Below are 16,890 nucleotides of genomic sequence, written 5' to 3'. Positions count from 1 at the left end.
GCTGTAAGCACTGCCTCACTGACCAAACCGTCTACACCTGCTGTAAGTACTGCCTCACTGACCAAACTGTCTACACCTGCTGTAAGCACTGCCTCACTGAACAAGCTGTCTACGCCTGCTATAGGCACTTCCTCCTGGACAAGCTGTCTGTCTACACCTGCTGTAGGGACTTCCTCACTGAACGAGCTGTCTACACCTGCTATAGGGGCTTCCTCACAACTCATTCTCTTCAGTCCACTCCACTCAGGCTGCTCCTCTGTGGAAACTGCTGTCCGGGTGATGAGCACCTCTCCCTTTCCAGTCTGACAGCTGAATGTCTGTCCTCATCTGTATGGACCACACGCGCTCCTCCCTCGACTCTGGGACAGGGCCCTTCCCCGATCCGCCACAGCCCTGGCCCCACAGCCCTGGTTGCTCCTCCTCACCGATTTCACTCTCGGGGAGTACCAGCATCCTCTGTCTCTGACTTCGGTCACTTTCTCGTGGTGATGCATCAGGCAGGATGACACTCGCAAGGGACTGTCTACCACAATCTGTGCGATCTGTGCAAGGCTCAGGGAAGTCCCAGGGGCCAAGACTCACCAATCCTGAGTGATGCCACCCCCCGCTGGCAGAAACAGGGGGAGGAGGCAGGATCTGGAACCAGAGAGAGAGAAAGGAGAGTGGCGGGTGCCTGACAAGGCCGGAGCTTCAATTGAGGCGCGCAGCTAACCCTCGGTGACCTGGCAGGAGGAAGTCAGGGGAGCAGCAGACACCTTGGCCTTGCTGTTTCCTTCCCTCAAGGGCCTTTGGTGCTCCTGTTGGCCTAGCATAACCAGAAACCAGAGGTCAAGGAACAGGCTGATGTGGCCTTCGAAGGCCAGTTTCAGCGTCACGCAGCATGGAGGGAAGGGCAGAGAGGATGCGGCGAGCCCAGCCTCCAGGCGCAGGGCTGCAGCAGTGGCCTCTTGTCTGGGCATCCCTTGAGATACTCCACCCCTGCATAGCATCTCCACTTCTGTACCCAATAGGCAATTCTTAATTTCCACCCTGTGACTAACAAGCTCTTCCCCACGTCTTCCCCATCTCGGCAAAAGGCATCCCTATCCACACAGACACTCAGACCAAAAAGGAGGAGCCTGGGTTTCTATCTCTCCTCCACATTTCACGCTGGATGCACCCTCTCCAGGAGAAAGAGGCACTGCTCATAGCCCCCTTGTTCAAACCACATCATCTCTGTCTCTGCACTGCCGTCAAAACCCCTCCCTGCTTCTGATTTTTTTTTCTGTGACAGGCCAGTTGGCAGCCTCCCCGACAGCCTTAGCACCTGCTTCCCAGCTAAGCGAACCCTGATTTTGTTTGGGGCAACTATGTGCCCGCCTAGTGGGTGCTGGCTGTCCTGGTCCACTTTGACATATGTTCCCTTTCCCACCCTCTTAAAGTCAGGGCCGGCCACATGGCCCAGGGCGGCCTAACCGGGTTAAAGAGACACTTGCAGGGGGAGCCTCTGAGAAGCTTTTCCTTTGTTAGGAAAGAAAATCGTAACCTGATTCACAAAGTGGCCTTCCTTTGTACACCTGCCACTTCCTTCCCGTTTGAGATGGTGGTGTAACGGTGTGATGCCCGGTGCTATGACAGCCACCCTGGGCCATGAGGCAACAGGCAAGAGGGCAGAACGTGTAGGTGGGGATTTTGGAGGGAGGAGAGACTTCGTATTCAGTGAGATCACAATGGCATCGTGCAAGCTGCTGCTAGCTGGGAAGCGGGTTGTTTGCCTCTGAATGCATCCTAAGTGATACAGCACCCCAGTCTGCTGCAGTCCACACTCCACACGGCAGCCCGAGGGACCCTTCAGAGACCCCCGCGCCTCTGCTTGGAACTGTGCGCACTGCCTCTCTCTCAGAAGGCGCAGCCCGCACCCGGCCTCACTCTGCACTCAGCGCCTTGCTAGCTTCAGGTCCGAGAGGGTCCCTCGTTCCCGAAGGTCTCCCCGACTCCGGGGCAGCCTTTTCGGAGGTTGTGAGGACTCACAAGCCTGCACGAAGTGAGTGCCGTGTAAATGGTTGCTGTGCTTTGTACAAAACTGTCAGCTCCGTGAGGGTGGAGCTGGGAGCCCAGGACAGGCCCGCGGTGGACGCTCAAGCAGGCCTGGGGGATGGCGGTGACCGTGACAGGTTCCCTAACGGGGTGTGGCCTGCAAGGCGGTCAGAGGCTTCTCTGAGCTGAGATCCCAGAGCCAGCCCCATGTGTGGAAACAGCACGTCCCGTACCCGGGCTGGGGGCCCCCGACAGGGGCGTCCGCGTGGCACCAAGGCGGCGAGCCGAGCGCACCCAGAAGGCTGGGAGGGCCGGGGATCCTGCGGGGACAGGGCGGGCCGGCCCAGGCCTGGCGCCCAGCTCTGGGCTGCAGCCCCGCGGCCGGTGGCGCCTCCGGGCGGAGCGAGGGGTCCGTCTGGGCCGAGTTTGAGGAGCCCGAGGGCGACCAGGGGCGGTGGGGCCGGCAGAGCGCGCTCCGGGGACGGCCCGGGCTGGCGCTGAGCGGCCGTCGAGGACCCGCAGGCTCGTCCGCTTCTGGGCCCGGCCCAGCCCCGGGGTGGGAGGCTCGCGGCGCGGGAGGCGCAGCAGGAGGGGCCGGGGCGGGGCGGGGGCGGCCGCGGGGCGGGGCCGGCGCGACCGGTGGGCGGGGCCGGCGCGGATTGGCCGGGCCCCGCCACGTGATCGGCCCCTTATAGGGCGTGGCGCGGGGCCGGGGAGTCGGGTGAGGCGGCGGCAGCGGCGGGGCCGGGCAAGGTCCGCTGCGGTCCCGGCGGCTCCGCGGCTGCTCGGCTCTGAGCGCCTGGCGCGCCCCGCGCCCTCCCTGCCGGGGCCGCTGGGCCGGGGATGCACGCGGGGCCCGGGAGCCATGGTCCGCTTCGGGGACGAGCTGGGCGGCCGCTATGGGGGTCCCGGCGGCGGGGAGCGGGCCCGGGGCGGCGGGGCCGGCGGGGCTGGGGGCCCGGGCCCCGGGGGGCTGCAGCCCGGCCAGCGGGTCCTCTACAAGCAATCGATCGCGCAGCGCGCGCGGACCATGGCGCTGTACAACCCCATCCCGGTCAAGCAGAACTGCTTCACCGTCAACCGATCGCTCTTCGTCTTCAGCGAGGACAACGTCGTCCGCAAATACGCGAAGCGCATCACCGAGTGGCCATATCCTTCCGGGCGGGGCCGGGCGGGGCCGGGCGGGGGCCGGGGCCGGGGCCGGGGCCATCTTCCCGGTGGCCAGGAGGGCGCGACCTGAGGAGGCATCGGGAGACTGGCGAGGAGGGGGCGGAGCGCCCTGGGGCCCCTCGGAGCGGCGGGTGCGGGAGCGTTTCCGTGAGTGCGGCGGGCGCGGGGCGGAGCCCCTCTGTCCCGGACTCGTCCCTCCGCACGCCGGGTCCTGGGGAGCCTGGTCGGTGCACAGCGCGCGGCCAGCCTGGAGGGCACCGAGGGCGAAGCCGCGTCCGTGCAGGTGCGAGCGCCGTGGGGACGCGGCCGTGCGCGCGCCTGCCTGCAGGTGCCTGCGTGTGCGGGCTGAGCCGGAGCCCGGCGCTGCGCGTGCGTGCGCTCGCGATGCGGGCTACATGCATGTTCACGTGCCCGTGTAGGTACATGTGGCTGCGTGTCTGGAGGGAGCAGCGTGCGCCTGCGCGGGGTCTCCCTCCAGCCTCGCCTGGGGGCGCTCGGCCCCCTCCCCTCGGGGCGCTGGAGTCGGGCGGAGCCTGGCCGGAGGCGCTGTCCGCGGTGCTGACGGCCGCCCGGGTGTGCCGAGGGGCTGGCGGCCCAGACTGCTGAGGGCCCGCCTCGCGGCCGCCCCTAGGGATGGGGCCAGGGAGTGAGGGAGACCAGGCCGCCTCTGCCAGGAGGGGTGCTCCGGACCTAGTTGTCTCAGCCCCTCCGGAGACGGCCTGGTGGTGGCTGCTGCACTGGGCGCTGCTGGCCTCGGCCGCATGTCTCTCTCCCTGCTGCGCCTCCCGGCCAGTCCTTAACCCACGCACTCCGTTCGAGTACATGATCCTGGCCACCATTATTGCCAACTGCATCGTGCTGGCTCTGGAGCAGCACCTCCCTGATGGGGACAAAACGCCCATGTCCGAGCGGCTGGTGAGTGCCGTGCTGGGCCTGAGGGCAGGGTGGTGGGGAGGCCGCGACTCCACTCTCCTTTAGGGTCTGTGCCTGAGCACAGTTTCTTTGGGTAGGGTCGTCTGGGCAGTGCCCCTCTCCGAAGGAAAAGGTAGGCCTGGCGGATAACACCTTCCTCGAGGGCCAGGGCAGCTGGGGTCACCGGCTCAGCCCTGGGCGTGGCCACGTTAGCCCTGGGCCAGTCTACCCTGTGCCATGAGCACTCCTGCACCTCGATGGCTGTCCTGGTTTTCGGGGCTAGACTTTGATCCAGGAACCCATGTTCTAAACTTGGGGTGGGGAAGGGGCATTCATGTCTTCGGGAAGGTCAGCTCTGAGCACCACGTGTGCCCTGCTGGGCTGAGATGGGCTTTGGCCTGGATGTGGGAACCCCGAGCCTCTTCCTCCAAGTTGTCTTGTGCGAGCCTGCTTGGAACCCCTTCTCCAGGAGGCCTGACTGTCCTGTGGGTAGCATTCCTTCTCAAACATTCTGAATCATTTTTACCCGTCCCTAGATTCCAGCCAAGAGGCCCCTGTGGTAGCCCCCATTGGAGCGTAAAGTCTGTGTGAGTCAGGGTGCCAGGGCAAGGTCTCTGTGGCTCAACAGGAGGTGGGGTGGAAGGCCTGGAGGGGCTGGGTCAGAGGAAGGGCAGCATTTTGGAGGTGAGCACTGTTTCTGAGGTCAGAGCACGTCCCCCAGTCCCTGCTGTTCCCCGATGCCTGGCCCTTTGTCTGGGTTCCAAGTGTGCCTAAAGACTGGAGCCTCCAGGAGGGCAGAAGGCAGAGCAAGTGTAGACCCAGGGGTTGCGGGGCCATAGACGTCCAGGAGACGGCCTCTCTGGGGTGTCAGGAGCTGCTCCCTCTTCCATTGAACCTGGTTTCCGCCCCCACTAGCATCCTGAGACAAAAGCTATTCAGACTTTAGGCCTGAAACTGAGCCCCCTTTGAACCTGGGCCACCGCAGGCCCAGGAGTGCAGAAGGGGAGACAGGGAGCCTGCCCTGGAGGTGAGGCACCAGGAGAAGGTGAGTGGTGGGTGGCCGAAGTCAGGAGGTCTTCATGGAGCACCGTCTGGAACACCCAGTGGTCTGGGTTAGGGCAGGGTGTTGGGGAGGAGTGTGGACAGCCCAGCCGTGCCATGAGGCAGGCGTGAGTCATGGTCCCTCTGGGGGACTTGGGCAGGAGCCTGGTGGGGCCTTGCTTTCTAGAGGCTGGAGAAGAGGGTGAGCATCAGAGGAAATAGCCAGAGAGCCTTGAATGCCAAGCCACAGGAAGCACAGCAGGGCCAGGGTCAGAGGGACACAGACCTAGGGACCAGGCCAGGAAGTGGGTGTCCGGCCTTGCAAGTTCCTGCCTCGCAGGTGTGGGAGGGTTTGCCTTGTGGTCATGGGTTGGGGAGGACTCTTCTAGGGCGGGCGAGCTAACCTGTTGGGAAAACTGCAGAACGTGCCCGCCGTGGGCCAGCCTAGAGGTCTGGGGAACTCTTGACCAGCCCTAGTCCCATGTACAGGCCCAGCCTAGTCCCAAAGGCATCCCTTGGGATAGAGGGGAGGCTGTGCTGCTGTCCACGGAGCAGGTTGAGGCTGGGTGGTACAGGGGTAGCCCCTCAGTTGTCTGCCAGCCTGGCTCTGGGTGAGGCCTCCCGGGTTCCCTGCCTCTTGGGGCTGTTTCCCACCCCCACATCGACTCTGGAGCTACCTGGAGCCAGGCCCCAGCTTGCAGTGCAACACCAAGCTGTCTGCACACCCATCCCTCCCACCTAAGCCAGCCATCAACCATGGGCTGGGCAGGGCAGAGCTGTGAGGAGAGGGCTTGGACTGGGGCCTCCTTCCCAGCCGAGGGGGCTGGCCGGTCCTTCCTAGGCATCGGCCTATTCTGTGTTCTGCCAGGAAGTTTCCTGTGAAGATCTGTGTCTGCTGGGGCCCCACTGTTCCCCTGGGCAGATGGTCAGCAACTCCACCCTTTGGGAAAAGGGGTCCCTCCTAAATAAACCAGGCCAGAAGCCTCGAGGCCAGGAAGAGCATGGGCGAGTCAGCACGGGTCATGATGGACCCTTGGGTGCTGGTAACTTCCACCAGGCACTGCCAGCCAAGCTTTGGGCCAGCTCCACCATAGGACAGGAGGAGCCCAGGCTGAGTAAGGTGGGAGTCAGATGCGGGAGAGCCCTGGAGAGCCTGGCTTCCTGGGAAGGAAGGCACAGGCTGTGGAACTGGTGGCACTCACCTCGCTTGGCAGCCCAGCAGCTGCTTCCTCCTGTGACCTCCACAGTCCTGAAGGCGAACCCTCAGGGGAGGCCCTTGACACTGACCTCCTCTCCCCACCCCTTTCACCTGCTTCCTAAGGCAGCAGCCCCGGAGTGCAGGTGTCCGACACCCCCATACCAGCCCTGCACGTGCAGCTCCCTCAGCCCAGCTCCCCGGGCTTGCCTTGCGCAGGGCCTTTCCCTGCCAGCCCCACCCATGTGCTCACAAGAAGTCTTTGGGATCTCCCCAAGCTCCACACAACCCTGTCTCCACCCTGTTTGCTGCTCCCAGCTCGGCACTGGAAGGGCCTGGCTCTGCTCTCTCGTGCTCAGTAACTGTTGGCTGGAGCTCAGCCTGGGGTGCAGGAAAAGGATCTTTCTAGGATCAGCTGTCTTCATTCCTTTGTGTGCTCTGTTCCCTCCACCTGGATCTCTTTCTCAAAATCAGATGTGGAAGCCTTGCCTGCAGGCGCCACGCCCTCTGGGAGGCTTCCTGTGATCTGAGCCCAGGGTGGCGCCCAGCCTCAGGCCTGGACTGTGGCTCGCTCCCTGCAGGGTCCTCACAGATGTGGTGGTCATTGCTCAGCACCCTGAGGGCCGAGGTTGTGCTTCTCTGTTTCTGTTGTTTTCTGGCGAGACGTGCTTGTTCTGGTTACCCGGGTGCATGTTGAATGCATAACGGGGCTGGACTGAGTTCAAGAAAGCCTGAGCTGTATCCAGGCAGCCTTGTGCAGGCTCCCACCTAGAGGCTGCTGTGGCCTCTGCCTGGCTCCTGGGCATCTCTATGCCTCTGTTTCCCTCATGTTAGAATGGGGATGACCTCCTGGGGTATTAAAGGGTCACCCTAGTTAATACAGGAAAAACTACCTGATAAGCACCCACATCTAGTACTGTTACGTCACTGTCTTCCCTGAAGCAAGGCCCACTGCATGGTGCTAGCAGGGAGGTTGGGGCCCCGCTGTGATGTGAGCAGAAGCTGAGATGCCAGGGTGGGAGGCACGAGGGGCCCGCAGGCATCACCGGGATGTTGCTGCTGTAAACAGTGGTGCATCCCATTAGGGGACACGTGCAGACAGCAAGCAGGCTCAGTGATGGGAATGGCGCCTTGGAGAATCTGCAGGGTGTTGGAGGCAAGGTGAGGAGGGTCAGACCCTCACAATGGCTGTGGCTTGCACACAGCGGGGTGGGGTCCTCACCAACCGTCTCTGCCTGCTGCTGCACCGGGTGGGGGCCAGGGGTGACCGCTGTTCTGCACTTCTCCTAGGACGACACGGAGCCCTATTTCATCGGGATCTTTTGCTTCGAGGCAGGGATCAAAATCATCGCTCTGGGCTTTGTCTTCCACAAGGGCTCTTACCTGCGGAACGGCTGGAACGTCATGGACTTCGTGGTTGTCCTCACAGGGTAGGCAAGCTGAGGCCGGGAGGCCCAGCGTGTGCGGCCCAGGCATGTGCTGTCTGCTGTCTGAAGCTCATTTGCGCCGTGGGGCTGGGGTGGCTGCAGTCTCCTCACTGGGGTCCCCCCACAGCCCTGCTGGAGATGAATGAATGTGAGGCAGTCTGTTTGCCATCCTGTGTGGAATGAGGGTGCTTCTCCCAGAAGTGCCACTGCTGTATTTCTCACTGAAGGGAGGATCACAGTGACCTGTCCCCAGAAGGCGCTGGCTTGCAGAGCCCACGGGCCAGGGGCCACCAGCTTCCGTGGCTGGCCGGAGCCAGTGTGGTGCCAGCTAGAGGTGGCTTTGCTACCCAGGTGAGGGGGTTCCTAGGGAGGAGGAGGGCTGGACTTCCGGCCTCACGCAAGCCTGTGGTCTGGGAGAGGCACTGGCGTTTTGAGTTCTGTTCCTGCCTGAGACACTTACCTGTGGCGTCCGCCTCGCTCAGAGCCCTTATGCTGCCTGGGATGAGGCTGTGTGTATTAAGTGCTTTCACAGTTCCTAGGGCCAGGAAGGTGCTTCAGCAGTTTCTCCTCAACCACTTTCCCTAACAATAGCTTGCGATTCCCAAAATAACCAGGACATCTAGAAAGTAGACTTAAGGGGCCCGGATGGGAGCTCAGGTCCAGGGCTCTGCAGTCCACCCTCCAGAGTGTCAGCTTCTCAACCTGTGCAGTGGGCACCGTGAGTCCTCTTTCCTGCTTCTCTGACCGGCAGGTGGAAGCTGGGCTGGGCTGCTGTGGCTCTGGTGTGGAGAGTGGCGGCTGGGGAGTGAGTGCTTGGGGAGTTGCCCCCACAGAGCCTGTTAGCACTTCAGTGTCAGAGGCTCTGTGCTGGGCCAGGGACCGCTGTCTACTCTTTCCTGAACCTTACGGTTCTGAGGCCCAGAGCCCAGATGGAAGAGGAGGGAGCAGGCCCCATAGCAGTCGAGAGCTCTCCTTCCAGAGCCCCATTCTCACCCAGTGACTGCCCCAAGATGCCTGGTGCACAGGAGGGTATATGGAGGGGTGTTTGGGCTGGTGGCAGAGGAGGAAGGAGGTGGCTGTGGAGTCCTCGAGTCTGGGGCTCATGGCTTCAAGGCTCTGTGTGTGTGAGGGAAAAGCAGTCAGCTACATGGCCTCTGGACTCTTGGGTGAGGCCCTCAGAAGGAGCCTTGCATTGCCTGCCTGGATCCTGGGGTGCTGCCCCCATCTGCTCTGCCTGCTCCTAAGCCTGGGGCTGGCCCCTGCTGGGTGAGGGCAGTGTTTACAGAACTGGGCTTGTGGGGGTCGCACAGAAGACTCAGCCCCCAGAGCTGTCTGTGATGTGCTGGGCGCAGCAGCACTGAGGTGCCTTCTATGCCTTTCTGCAGCATGGCCCTGGGGTAGAATTTATGGAAGGCCCGTGGGGGTCTGTGGTTCCACTAGCAATGCCCGTTGGGGGCTGGGGTGGGAGGTGGCTGGTGGAGAGTACGGCCCCTCGGAGGACCGGGTGCTCCCCCATCCAGTGGGCACTCCCAGAGGCAGCCCAGGAGTCACTAGCTGTTTACCTCTCTCCCTCCCTGTGGACCCAAGTCCCTGAGGACAATGGTGTCTTATTTTTTTCAGGGGGTCCCTGGAGCCTCATTTGGGGCAGGTACCTGGGAGGGGACAGCGAGCCTCTGCTGAAGTAATGAATTGTTGGGGTGTAAGCAGTGTTGAGGGGTGCGAGCCAGCGGGGAGCTGGGTGGAGGCGGCTGGACCCGGCCTTATGGGGCGCTGTCCACGGTGCTGAGTGTGTCAGCCCTTGAGGGCCAGGAGAGGAGGCAGGAGGAGTTGCAGCAAGCCCTGGGCAGGACCCCTGGGTCTCCCAGCCCACATAGACTGGGTCCAGGGCTGCTCCTCCTTCCCCTCTCCTCCCCCTCCTCTTCCCCGCTCCCTCCTCTGTTTCTCTTGGCCTCTCTCCCTCCCTTGCCTCCCTCCCCCTCCGTCCTCCTCCCAGTCTGCCTGTCTAGCCCTTTGTCTCCTCTCCATGCTCTCTGTCTCTGGCCTTCTTGGTGTCTTGGTGTCTCTCTGCCTCTCCCTCCTGTTCTTCCTGCCGCTCCTCTTTCCCTGTGCCTGGGTGTGTCTCCGCTCTCCTGTGTCTGCAGCAGGGCCTGGGCGTTGCTGGATTGGCTTCCAGGTTCCTCCGCCTCCACACATCTTCCCTCCAGGCAGCCTGGGTTGTGCGGGGAACCCCGGGTGGGAGGTGATCTGTGTCTCACGGGGCCACATGCTGGCTCCAAGTCACGGGGGGAGCCACTTTGCTGCTCCCGTGTGGGGCACCTGGGGACACGTGAGCTCCTGTGTGTGCATCTGTGTGTAGAGGGGGCTGGGTCCGCTGTGGGGTGAGTGATGGTCCATGGGGAGCCCAGGGAGGAGCCCTCACCTCATCCCTGTGAGCAAAGGGCCTGTGAGTAGTGGGCGGTATTTCTCATTAGTTTGTTGTTTTTAATTAGAGTTGATTTAATTGGTGCTCAGAGGGCTGGAGGGAGAGGAAGACACCCTGGCCTGTTGCTTGACAAAGCCTTGAGCACCCTCAGAGGCCGGCTGGGGCTGCTCTGCTCCTGAGGCTGGTGTGGAGCTGTGGAGGAGGCCCTGGGTCCATGCCTCCTGCTGCCTGGGAAGGCTCTGAGCCTGTGTTCTCACCTGGGAGGGAAGGCGGGCGCTCTGCTCCCTTGTCTCCTCTTTGCTTCTCTCCCAAGACTTGGGGGCGCCCTCCGTGAGCCTGCATGTGTGCGTCTGGGCTGTGGGCGGCTGTAGTTGGCTCTAATGCTGCCGGGCCTCTCCTGACCTGGGGAGCAGCTGTGGGGCCTGGGCTGGGGTCCCAGCCTGCGGGTACTGTGAGGATCAGAGCGTGCTTCTGAGAAACCTCCAGGCCTGTGAGGGCTGCTGGCGGCTTCCTGCCTTTGTGTGTGCCCAGGGCCTCTAGGCCTTCGGTTGCCAGCCGTGCTTCTGACTGGGTCAGCCCGTGCATGGCCACCTGGAACTCCTCTGACTCGCTTGGGCCGGGGTGAGGACACAGTGGCTGGGTCCCTGCCACGGGACTCTGCCTCATTTCCAGGAGGGGTCCTGGCGCCTGGCCATCTCCAGTGGTCGTCTGAGTGGATCATTTGTCAAGAGAGATTCTGGGCCCGGGAGTGAGGCTTCCCTTCCCTGGCTTCCAAGAACACCGTGCTACATGGGTGGGGTCGAGGCTGAGCCGGCTCCCCACACAGAGTGGGCCTGGGGTGAGGACAGGGGCCCGGTGGTGTCTGACATGGGTGCTCCAGCAGTTCACCCCAGCAAGAGTCCCGCTGAGTGGCAGGACGCAGCTCTTAAGGACCTCAGGTTGCGGGGAGGAGGTGGGAAGGTCGCCTCTTCCCTGCCTCAGTCTGCCCTCCTGTCCATGCCCTGTCCACCATCCTGCCTTCTGCTCAGCTCTCTAGCCCTGTGTCTGTCCAGCCAGGTGGGCTGCCCTACTGCCGGCCCTCCCTCCACCCATTCATCATTCATTCAGTGTTCATGGAGCCTCTGCCAGGTGCTGAGGACTCAGGTGAACGAAGACAGCTGAACCTCTGCCCGCTGGGCCGTGTTCTGGGGACAAGATGCCTCCCGGGCCTGGGTTCTTTGCAGCCTGTTGTGGTGCTCAGCAGCGTAGGCGTGCACCAGAGAGCAGTCAGCGGGTGGACGGATGGATGAGTGGATGGTGATGAGTTCCGTGCTTTTTTTCCCATATGAAATGGGATAAAGCATGCAGGGTGCAGGCCTGGGGGTGCCACTTTGCATAGGGTCGTCAGAGGAAGCACTGGAGGGTGTGAGGGGTGAGCCATCTAGCAGCCTGGGAAGAGGTGTGGCTGGAGGTGACGATTCGAGGTGCATGAGTGTCCCAGTCATCTTCAGAGCTTGAGACCACCTAGGATCCCCAGGGAATGGGGAGTGGGGAGGAAGAGCTGCCCTCTGATGGAAACCAGGGCACCTGGACTTACAAGTGGCAGCTGGTGGTGAGGCTGGTAGAGCAGCGGAGGTGTGCCTGGCTGTAGACGGTGTTCTAGGAGGGAAGAGCATGCTCTGCTCTTCAGAGGCCACGAGAGGACCCAAGGCTGTGGGGCACTGCGCCCCGTGGGTCTGAGGTAGGAGCTGGTCGAGCCACGTGGTAGGGTCGAGGGCTTGCTGGGAATGGGAGGAGAGGGGCTGTGGGGGACACCTATGGGCAATGCTTGTCTTTTAGAGAGTTTTGCAGCAAAGTGAGGCAGAGCGATGGGCAGAGGCAGGAGGGAGATGGAGGCCAGGAGAGTTTTATGAAGTTGAGGGTTTACAGCCCGTCCATGCCACGTGCATAGTCCAGGAGGGAAGAACAAGTGGACAATGTGGACAGAAAGGGGACAGCCCTGGAGCCACGAGGGAAGCAGAGTCCAGGACCTCCGGGAGCGCGGGCCTGTGCATCTGCATAGGCCAGCAGGTGCAGGAAGGGTGGCGTGGAAGTTCTCTCACTATGTCTGTTTCCACTGAATTTAGAAGCACGTCCGTCAGCCGAGGTGGGGTGCGAAGAAGTGAGATAGACGGAGAGGGAGCGGTGAGTGCGTGCGTGGACTGGAAGCCCCTCCATGCACTGCCCCAGCCTCTCACTCCCCCTGCCCCGCCCCCCATCCACCCCTTCCTTGTCCCCTTGTCATCCATTCACTCATTCCTTAGGAAGGGGCTTGTCGAGTGCAGCTACTACCTCCTCATTCCTGCTCCAGTTGCTGGGGACACAGTAGTGCACATAATAGGCTGCGTCCTCCCGAGCGAGGCCGGCAGCGAGTGTTGCAGGGAGTTGGGGTGTGCTGTGTCCTTCCACTGGGGTTGAGTGGCCCCTGGGGAGTAGCTCCAGGAGGGGAGAGGCTGTGAGGGTGGCGGGGGCAGAGGGGGCCTTGGTTCGGGTGTTGGAGGGCTCTGAGTATAGGTGTGGCCCGACTGACTCGTGATGGGTGCTGGGGGCGCAGTGTAGATGGCAGGGAAGGAGAGTGGGAGCCGGAAGCAGTGATCCAGGTGGGAGTGGTGAGGGCTTGGACCAGGGAGTGGCACTGGAGAACGGGGCAGGTGGGCTCTGACACCCAGAGAAGGTAGAGCCCAAGGGAAGCCCCATGGAGCCTCCGGAGTCCGTCATCCATCAGTGCAGGTGCCTTTACCCTTCCGTGCCCCAGCCAGTCTCAGACATGTCCATGCTCCCAGTCCTGGCCCCACGTCACTGCCTCTGCCCTCCCAGGCCCCACAGGAAGCCCCTGTCACAGCCTCTGGCCCTGTGGGGCTGGTTCCACCTGGGGGTCAGGGACATGGGCAGGGTGACAAGTCAGGGCCCTCAGAAGCCCAAAGCCCTGGGCGTCCCCACCCCTGTCATGGCTCTAGCCTGGTGCTTTGCTTCATGGTCCTTGGGGACATCAGAGAAACATGTCCTGGCTCAGGCAGGTAGCTCTCCTGGGGAACTTTCCAACCACAGCTTCTTGTTTTAGTCTAAATTAAACTGGGATTTCTTTCCAGGACGTGTAATTAGAGCCCAGCTTCCTCCCCGGACCCAGCCTCCTGTGGGTTGAAGAGAGGGTGTGAGTGTGTGGCTGCCGCACCAGGAGGGAGTCTGGTCAGCGGAGCTCAGGGGCTGAGGCACTGCTGACCCTGAGCTTCCTGGGCAACCACTGTGGCCTCCTGTTCTTTTGGGCTCTGTGGACTCAGGCCGATTCAGATGGTGGCAGGCACTTCTGGGGCACAGGGAGAGCCAGGCCCAGCCCAGGGCCCCATGAGGGTCCCCATGGGCAAGGAGGGTCCACCCAGGGGAGCAGCGGCCCATGTGCAAGTGTGTGGCCCAGGGACGCTGCCTTCCCACAAGGCGGCCTGACGCTGTCTGAACACAGGTGACAAGAGACACTGAGCCCAAGTGGCCAGGACACGGAGCATGGACTGAGCTGGGCGTGTCCGTGCTGTGATGGACAGCCTTCTGCCACAGGCTCTGCTTCAGCCTGGGGTCCTTGGACTGCAGCCCTGTGGGAGGTGCAGCACCCCAACCTCCAGTGCCGCGTCGGGCTGGGGTTTGCCAGACGTCCTCTCTGCTTCCCTACCTGAGGCTGAAAATGGCCTTTGAAGGCCCTGATCCTCCCTCTCTTACCCCTAATGTGGCTGGAACCAGTGGAGTTCTGACAAGTCCCTGGAAAACAGGGGTAGCTCCCATGTTCTGGGGCTGGGGTCACTCCAGGCATTGCCTGGCCATGGGCTCCACAGCCCTCCTCATACTGTGGTGTCAGTGAGAACCCACCTGCCCCACCCCACAGTGCAGGGCCCTGGCCCACGTGCAGTCCACATGGTGTGGCTGTGAGGACCAGGCAGGGCGGCGGGAGGTGTCTGCTGATCTAGGACCCTGTGACCAAGCTCTGGTGCCCCTTCCTGACAGTGGCCTCCCGTCGGGCCTCCGCGTCCCTGGGGACAGGCTGGTGGCCATGCTGGGGATGTAACAGCCTCCGCGTCCCTGGGGACAGGCTGGCAGCCATGCTGGGGATGTAACAGCCCGAGGAGGTGCTGCTCTCAGGGTGGGATCCTGCCCGCCTCTTCAGCACACGCCCCTGGCTGGGTCTTTATGGGGGCCTGGCCTACGCCCCCGCTCTCTTTCTCTGTGTCTCCCCTCTCCCTCTCTGCCTCCTTCCTGCATTTCAGGGTTCTTAACACTCTCCTGACTGGGGGGCAGAACCGGGCCCACTGGGAACCCCCAGGGTCTCCTGATTCTGTGTGGGGCAGGGGTCCACTGCCTGGGCGTGAGACCTGGGGCTTGGCTGAGCTGTGCTTGGGAGGCTGACCCTAGCTTCAGGCTCCAGTCCTGTGGGGTCTTCTCTGGGGTCCCCGCATCTCCGTGTGTGCTATGCTGCCTGAGGAGCCCAAATCCAGAGATTCCTGGATAGAAGCAGCGCAGGGCTGGCTCACTGGACGGGGCATCAGGCCAGCGTTGCAGACAACTGGGGTCTCTCATATGCCCGCCTGGCACAGCAGACCTGAGGAAGGGTTGGCCTCTCTGCAAATCTTTCACTCTGGGGCCTGGAGAGCAGAAGGAGCCCAGGCCCAGGGCTGCCCTTGGATACTGCAGACTTTCCCAGGGGGATGGGGGACATGGGTGGGAGATAGGCAGGTTTCAGCTCAACCCAGAGAAGGACTCTTGTCATTCATGGGGGTCTGGGCTGCTGTCCTGAGGCAAGTGGGGATTGGACCAGGTGGTCTGTTCTTTATTCATTTGTCCCTGATAGGGGCCAGGTACTTGCTGGGCACGATGGAGCCAGGCCCTGCCCCCTGGGGTGCATGTTCTGCCAATGGCAAAGTCCCTGTGCCCAGGATCCACTCTGTGCTCCAAGCCTCTCTCGACAGTGACTGCAGGCCAGGCTCCAGGGCTGGGCAGTGCTGCAAGTGTGCACAGAGTCCCCCTTATGTGCCTTTCTCTTCAGGGGTCCCACCAGGAGGGTCAGTTGGAGGCTTGATTTCCTGCCCCAGCAGGTGGAGGGGTCGGGGTCCAAGGAGAGTGGTGGTGGGGACAGTGAGCAGCAGGGCTGAGGGCTGTGAGGCTGGGGTGAGCTGAGAAGCCTTGAAGGTCGCGGTTCAGGGAATCTCAGTCCAGGACCCAGTTCTGAGGGGACAGGGCAGAAGGGATGGGGTAGGTGGGCGGGGCTGCCTCTGGGCCTGGGACTGGCCATGCGTGTCTCTCTCCATGGTGCTGATGTGTCCATCTCTGGCTGTGGGTGGCCGATAGGAGGGCGGGACACAGCTGTGTGGTGGTGGGGGCACACACCCACTCCTGGGGCCGTGGCCGGCCTGTGCGTGGCCAGGCAGGTTGGGCTCTCAGGGCTCATGGCTGCTTCGAATTTTGGGTCTGTGGCTGGGGGGCTGAAGGAGCATAGCCAGGGATCTGAGATGGGCTCTAAACCTGTCAATATTTAAGAAGAAGGAGCTTTCACATAAAAACCCGTGTTTTCATCTCGCTTGGGAGAAGTCCCTGGAGCCCCCCACTCCCTCTGGAGCAGCTGCCTCTGGATCTGGGAGGCTGGGTGGGCAGTGCCAGGCTGGCTGTAGAAGAGCCACCCCTCCTGGGGGCTAGCCTGTTCCAAGCCGTCTGTGGCCTCCTGTCCAGGCTCAGGCCCCAGGTGCTCGCTGGGGCTGCTGCGTTCTGGTGCCCAGGGGCGTCCCAGGCCTGTGGCGGCTGGCGAGGATGGCTAGGCTGTTGCGGTGCAGTGGCTGGGGGGCAGGGGACCTGCATTCTGTGCAGATGCACCCGCAGAGGTCAAAGGGGTTCAAGTTCGTACCCCGGGAGGGTGGGAGCCTTGCCCCTGTGGGCATGTGGTGGTGGATACCCCTTCCTGCTCCCCTTCTCCTTCACACTGGCGTCCAGAGCTGCAGCTTCATACCGAGGTGAGAATGGTTGCTAATGACTTCTCAGGCCCTGGACTAGAAGAGGTGAGAAGGCACGTGCTGGCTGTGGGGCTGTAGAGTGGAGGCCCCTCCACCCTGCGTGCCTGTGTGCAGCCCCACCTGTGCTGAAGCATCTCTACTCCAGCCAAACAGGCAGATGCTAATACAGATTCATTCCTAGCAGGTCACATGGTAGCACCCCCCACCCAGTCCCTGCCCTCTCCACGACCTGCTGTGAGCTCCTTTCTCCAGGGCTGTGCAGGCCCTTCTAGCCAATGCCACCCTCCCTGTCTCCCCTGAGAGCACAGAAGCCTGGTGAAGAGGGCCCTGCACCTTGGTCCCCCTCACTCTGTATGCGGCCTCTGTGTCTTCTCCACTCCCACCCCTTCTTCCCCACCAGGCTGGCCTCTCTTTGCCCTCCTCTCTCCCCGAGAGGTCTCCCCGCTGGCTCACCTCAAAGCCCAGCCTCTACTGACAGGCTCATTCCCTTGAAGGACTGGACACTGGTCTGGTGGGGAGGCTGGAGCAAAGCAGCACAGCCAGGGCACTGCAACAACAGACATTTCCTTCTCAGTCCTGGAGGCTGGAGGCCCAAGATCAGGGTGTTGGCAGGGTTGGTTTCTGGCGAGGCCCCTCCTCCTGGCTGGCAGATGACTGCCTTCTCGTGGTGGGCGGTGCTGACCCTATGGACCCCAGACCCCGGGG

The 16,890-nt window shown here is 62.5% G+C and overlaps 1 protein-coding gene across 3 annotated transcripts in view; it reads left to right on the top strand.

The window, feature by feature from the left end:
* The first annotated feature begins 2,741 nt into the window (after positions 1 to 2,741).
* Positions 2,742 to 16,890, top strand: part of CACNA1B (calcium voltage-gated channel subunit alpha1 B) — a 255,490-nt gene continuing 241,341 nt past the window's right edge. For 2 of the 3 annotated variants that reach the window (XM_031934108.1, XM_023227715.1), the window contains exons 1-3: positions 2,882 to 3,165; positions 3,996 to 4,101; positions 7,625 to 7,764. In XM_031934108.1, the coding sequence (XP_031789968.1) occupies positions 2,882 to 3,165; positions 3,996 to 4,101; positions 7,625 to 7,764 (530 nt within the window). Of the gene's footprint in view, positions 3,166 to 3,995; positions 4,102 to 7,624; positions 7,765 to 16,890 lie in introns of all 3 variants that reach the window. The other variant, XM_023227714.2, reaches the window with a different exon arrangement.

This window comes from Piliocolobus tephrosceles, chromosome 14 (genome assembly GCF_002776525.5).
Source record: "Piliocolobus tephrosceles isolate RC106 chromosome 14, ASM277652v3, whole genome shotgun sequence".
NCBI lineage: Eukaryota > Metazoa > Chordata > Mammalia > Primates > Cercopithecidae > Piliocolobus > Piliocolobus tephrosceles.
This window is presented reverse-complemented; position numbering and strand designations above follow the sequence as displayed.